General features: G+C 44.1%; 1 protein-coding gene across 1 annotated transcript in view; it reads right to left on the bottom strand.

Annotated features, from left to right (window-relative positions):
* TBPL2 (TATA box binding protein like 2) overlaps positions 1 to 6,207 on the bottom strand; it is a 21,217-nt gene that overhangs the window by 3,555 nt on the left and 11,455 nt on the right. The window contains exons 2-6 of the mRNA XM_009322937.1: positions 4,931 to 4,953; positions 2,940 to 3,349; positions 1,817 to 1,904; positions 1,049 to 1,140; positions 1 to 159 (exon numbers count right to left, since the gene is read on the bottom strand). The exon at positions 1 to 159 is cut by the window's left edge and continues 2 nt beyond it. Coding sequence (XP_009321212.1) covers positions 1 to 159; positions 1,049 to 1,140; positions 1,817 to 1,904; positions 2,940 to 3,349; positions 4,931 to 4,953 — 772 coding nt within the window. The remainder of the gene's footprint in view (positions 160 to 1,048; positions 1,141 to 1,816; positions 1,905 to 2,939; positions 3,350 to 4,930; positions 4,954 to 6,207) is intronic.

The following is a 6,207-nucleotide window of genomic DNA, read 5'->3' as shown; positions in this document are numbered from 1 at the left end:
TGCTGGTGAGTGAGCACCAAGCCTTCCAGTCGGATGGGGAACCTCACGTCACAGCTCCCGACCATATTCTGTATCTTGAAGTCCAGGAACTTGGCAGGGAACCCAAGCTTCTGCACCACGCGCGCATACTTCCTGGCTGCGAGCCGTGATTGCTCTTCACTGAAGGAAGAGCAGAAGGGGAAAGCAGCTTTGATTAGTGCTTTCTTGTGCTCTCAAGATGAAAGTCAGTTCAGAGCCACCACCATGCTAATCTGTGCTCCAGAAAAAGATACGCTACTGCTCAAAATAGCAAGCCTCTACCCCCAGAACCACTTCAGTGAGCTAAAAGGAAAAAGGCACTTCGTCATTCACTTTCTTGTGGTCTATTTGAGCACACTGGAGCACGTTGCATGGAACCCAGGAGTTCCCCTCTTCAGAGGTTTCTGTCTCAGTTCCTTACAACAGCTTCTCAGAGCTGATCCAAGAGGTAGACGGCAGACACCAGTACAATCATCTAGCTAGCTGGGGTGGTGGTAGGGCTTGGAGAAGAAGTCTCCTAAGCTGTAAGTGAATGCATTATCTCATTGACAGTTTAGGGGCATAAAAATCAAGGCAGCTGCTGAACTTGAGGAAAAGAGCTTGAAAGTACAGAAATAAGCTTTGCTTTTCTCCAGTTCCCATTTTCTCTAGAGGCAGATGTGTTGACTGGTGAACACAGTCACCAAAGAGAGACTTGACAGACACAAGTTATGTCCTAATTCACTTGGAAGTCAGTGAGAAATGCAAATAACCCCTTAACAATTCCTGGGCATTTTAGCAGCTTTTCTGCTAATGTCTGCCCAGCTCAATCTATATTCAGGGACAGAAGCACGCAGTTTGGTAGTTACTAGACTGCCATCATGAAGAAAGCTAGACATTTTTCAATACCAGCGCTTCATTTTTTTCTTGCAATTATGACAGCCCTTTGCTAGATAATTTAAACAAGGTTTTTTGACATTTTTCATCGGAATATAGGCATAGCTGCAAGACCCAGACCTTTAGAGGGAAAGAAAAACAAACGAAAAAATACCTTTTTGCTCCTGTGCAGACCATTTTTCCTGAGCTGAAGATGAGGGCTGTTGTTCGTGGTTCCCTGATTCTCATGATCACGGCAGCAAACCTCTACAAATTCGAAGGAAGACCTCACATTCCAGCTGGGGGATTTAGCCAGTACTGTGTTTCTCTTCATTCTTTCAAGAATTGTCACTTTCAAAGCTCAACACAGCATGCATTTGCTTTGTATTAAGTGTTTATTTACCACCCTGAAGTTATTTGCTAACCCCTAGGACCAGGGGGCTTAAGACTACAGTCATGGGACCACTGCCTTGTCCCTTACATTTTGTTGAGCAGTCTGGAGTCACTTACAGAAACCCAATCTATTCCCAGTAAGTTTCTGCAGTCTAGGCCGCTTGCTAGAAGTATCACGTAATACCAGTCTGACTCCAGTAATTCTCTTTAATTCAGACAATTCTCTTTAATTCAGCCCAGTGAGGGCTGCTTGAGCCCTTTCAAGCTGGAGGCAGCTGGCCACAGGTGGGAGAGTTCATCTCCTTTCTTAAACAGCTTGGTAACATATCATTGCTAGGGCTTTAGTCAAAGAAAAAAAAAAAAAAGAGTATCTCCTTGTGGTAGATAAAATTGAAATATTTCTTTTAATTTAACAGGCCCAAGTTGCAGAATTTTATGACTTTCTCCTATGGGTCAAGACAGTGCTATTAGAAAAGGGACAAAGCTCATGGTGAATCTGTGTGTTAGAATTCAGCAGCACTGAGAAAGCTTAAGAGTCCTTAAGATTTACCTTTGGGTTATACTCTGCATTTCTGGCATGCAGAGCTATGTTCTTCAGATCTAGTTTACAAGCCAAGTTTACAGTTGACACTATATTCCTGAGGAATAAGAAAGGAATTTTCTTATTACAAAAGCAAGTCACTGCAGAGCCGACCCCCAGCACTATTAGCTTAATGTGAAGTCACACTCCAATTAATAATTGCCATCAACTAATTTCCTGCCTGCCTCTTTCCCACTCAAGCATTAAGCTACTTTTGGCAAAACTTAAGTAATTCAATACCAAAATTACAGTTTCTGAGCTATAACAAGGTACGAAATTATTAGTCCCTGAATACTAAGGCTGTGTGTCTTCCAATAATTACACCACTGAAGTCTCTTATAGCTTTGAATTGAACCATTACTGAGTGTTTACAGAGTTACTACAGCACTCAAGGTAGGTAAAGGTATGTTATTCTCTACAGGTATAAGCTACTCCATAGCTGCTCTAGCCTAGACAGGACAGGATCTTTTAACGAGGCCAGGATTTCTCACACTTCTTTTCATGCCCCTTTTTCCCTTGCTCAGTTCAGGCTGCTTCTGCACTCAGAAAACCAGACTGAGATCTTTAAGACCCCTGGAGTCTGCTGTCATCCGTAACATCCTCCTTGCTGGAAGAAGTCCTCCTTTTCAAGTATTATTTATCTTTTCATTCTGCAGTCTGAAGTAACTAGCAGTACATACGACGTATAAATAATTTCTACCAAACACTTCTCCCACTGAGAGACTTCATCTCCTGTCTCCCAGAAGAGACTCTTCCCCCTTAACAAGCCAGAGGCATTTCAGATACTCACCCAGCATGTTTATCAAGTCCACGCTCCTCTGTTTTGCTAAGCTGGGTATTGTTCTGTGCCATTTCCATTTTTGTATTGCACTGATCAGCACAGTATCCAGTTGCCTTCCAATATTGTCAGTTCATTTGCTCCACATCTCCTCAAAGAGGAATAACTGCCCCTCTGATTTTTTGGGTGGGCTTATTTAAAACCAAACCATGCTTGCTACGTTCTCTAAGTGAGAAAGTCAGAGCAGTACCTTGCAGTCTAAGCAAAACTATGACTATTATATATGCTACATATAGAATACATACATAAACTTACTGTAACTGAGGAACTATGCCAGAGCTTTCTGATGCAGGTGTCACTGGGGTCATAGGCGTCATTGGTGTCAGAGGAGGACACACGCCAGATGCTTCAGGAGATGGTCGAGTTGCATCTGGATACGACAAGCTGCTTTCATCCATGAAGATACTGCTGTCCTCATTTCTTGATGATATTGACCCATCAAACTCTTTTTGCATGTCATGACCAGCCTCAGATAGATTTTGTTCTTTGCTATCTTGGGTAATATCTGGAAGAAAGCTGAGATCCACAGAGGAGAAGTCTGCTGGGAGCTCTTTGGGCTGGTTAAATTGAGAACCGAACAACACATCTTCAGTTGTTTGAATTGGAAGGTCTACATCATAAGGGCTCATGGGAGTAAACAGCTGAGGACTAGCTGAGAGGTCATCCTTGAATTAAGGAAAAGCGTCATTAAGGATCTTGTATTAAAACATTAACTGGGGGACCAAATTAAGATTAATCTTCTATTCGGTGAGGAAGTTGAAATCATTTTCCCCCATACATATTATAGCAAAGAATAGTCTTAAGATTTGAAAGGGTGTCATTTGCTTGTCTATCAGCACATAAAAATCCAGATAACTTCTATGGTGGAGATACGCATTTTCCCACCACACTTCAAAGGCAGTCTAGAGTACTCCTGTGATACCACAAACTGAGAAATACTATATACCTTCAGCAGTGACAGGAGGAACAATGTTGGCACTTTGCCCTTCACAGCCGTTGTTGTGCCTCACTTACGCACGTAACCAACATAATTGCTCATGAGTTTTTCCAAGGAAGACAGCTGGCATTTTCTGGCTGGCTTTAACTCCCATTCAGTATATTACTATTTCCTCTCCCCGCTAGCAGGGGACAGCGTCAGTGTTGCATTGGATTTGTGCAACAGAGGGCAGCAGCTCACAGAATCACGAGCAGTTTATTCTTTCAGCTGCTGGAGGTCACCAGACTAATTTAAGTGAGACACTGTCAGCAAAGCCAGCTTTCTTTCCCAGGTCAAGCATGCAATATAATGGCAAGCAAGTTCTTGCATACTAATGTCCTCCTTTATCAGCTATTTATTATTAAAAGCTATTTAAAAGGCACCCTAATATCGCGGCAGCAAGAGTTTAGGAAAGGATTTATTCCCTTACCCATTAGGGCATAAGCCTCTAGTTAGTGGAAAGCTTCTTCCAAGAAGGTGGTTTCTGACAATACCCACAGCAGGCAACAGCTTGGACTAGATGATCCGTACAAGAGGTTTTGTGTTCACTTAGGCATTTTTGGGCTCGAGAGCCAAAAGGACTTGAAAAGACCAAGCACAAATCAGGGAACAGCGCACAAGACCGAGGCCCTCGAGTTGGCAGCAACTGCCTGAGCTCCGGTGGGAGCAGGGTTTCCAGATCAATGCTTTTCAGCCCTGAGCTAGTGCTGCTCTATGTTCTGTGCTGATCAGCTCACTTAGCAACGCAACCATGCACGTGGGGAGATCTCTGCTCCTGCTTTGCAGTATATTTGCCTGTAGACACTTGGAAAACTCTTACTAAGTGACAAATCCTCCCAGAGAACCCTTCTAGCTTAATACAGATGCGATAGGTCTAGCTCTGAAAGCATCATGGACACCTAGGTTCAAAACTGATTCTAAAACTGACTTCTAGATGCGGAGCCCCGCACGAGATCAGTTGGGGCAGAGTGCTACCGAATAAGACTAGGTACTCCTTAACCCCTCGGCTCTTTGGAAAACAGGATCCAAGAGCACTATCTGAGAATTAAGAGGTCACATGCAAATGTATTAACAGTTACAAACAACAATATACTACGGAATAACTAAAATACATCTGTTTTAAATAGATATTTTTCAAGTTAGCAACAGGGGAAGGAAGGCACAGTCTCTGCAAGACCTACAGTACAGTAAGGCTTAGCTGTACAGGAGCTAATTTAATTAGGAAAGTTTTGTATGAACCGTGATGCAGAGAAGATGGTACGAAAAAAGCCTCATCACTGCAAGCCTGTAGGACTACTCACACTAAGGGGCATCAGAGAACATGAGAAATATCATAGTCAAAAAAAAGAAGAGACGTAAAGCAGACAGTTTGTGGCATAGCTTAAAGAAAGAAGCTGATGGAGAAGTGACTGGTATAGGAGGCTGGAAATATTAAACAGCTAAAAAACAAATCAAGAAAAGCAACAGAAAGTAAACTGGATAAAGTAGATAGGAAGATTTGCTTTTTGTTTCTTCCTCATCAGGTTTCCATATAACTGGTCTGGGAAAAAGCCCTTACAGGGTTAAGTGCTGGGGAAGATTGCCTTCTTGTTAGACAGATGCTCAGAGGCTGTGAAAGGGGGCACAAGACCATGTTTATATTGGGCTGGCTGCCAAGGGTTATTGCTATAGACTCTAGGTTAATTAACTTCACCGAAGGCCCCCTCAACTGCATAGCTTTGGACATCTCCCAGCAGCTCCAGGAAGGAGATTTCACACATAGATCCTGTCTGAGATCACCGCGTTTGGGGCAGCTTGAGGGGAAACAGCCATTTTCACTCCCACTGCAGGAATCCCTGCAACCCAGGTACACATAAATCAAATCCAGCTGCTTTAAGCAACAGACTTGGATTTTTTTTTTTTTTTCTTTCTGCAGTGATCTCTCACACATCTGCTATTATCAAGTATCCCAGGGAGTCTGAAATACAAAAAGCTCGTAGCATTTGTAAAACCCTGGTTATACCTCACCACATTATATGCTTTACGAGGCCATATTCAGAGGCCTTTACTGACTGCCACTAGGAGGTCTCTGGATTTAAACAGCTTGTGCTAAACCCATTTTCTGAGCTGAAAAACAGTTTCCAACAGGATGCAAGTAAAGAAGTGGTGTTCCCTGGGTGAAGACGATGCTCAGCTGTGGAGTCTGGCCCTCACCCTGTTGTCTCTGCAACCACCCCAGGCCAGGGAGGGCTATTCTAAATACCAAAAAAAAGAAATCCTTGCCAACATTTACCAAGCAGCATGAAGAGATCCGAGCCTCCTGCCCCCTCAGTGCCAACACGCCCCGGTACACAGGCTGGCTGGCCCTCACGAACAGCACTCCATAGCAAGAGCTTAAACGCAGCAGCATTCCTCCGGAGGCAGATGAGAGCTACCTCCCCCAGCAGAAAGCCCTTCCAGGGCTCCTCCGTGCGCCCAGCAGCTCTGGACCGTTGTAGCCCACTACTCCCCTACTGGAGGCTGGGCCGGAGATGGCGGCCAGGCCGGCCCGGGGCAGGGGGGAGCCCC

The sequence above is a fragment of the Pygoscelis adeliae genome, unplaced genomic scaffold (genome assembly GCF_000699105.1).
Source record: "Pygoscelis adeliae isolate BGI_AS28 unplaced genomic scaffold, ASM69910v1 Scaffold314, whole genome shotgun sequence".
Taxonomy (NCBI): domain Eukaryota; kingdom Metazoa; phylum Chordata; class Aves; order Sphenisciformes; family Spheniscidae; genus Pygoscelis; species Pygoscelis adeliae.
This window is presented reverse-complemented; position numbering and strand designations above follow the sequence as displayed.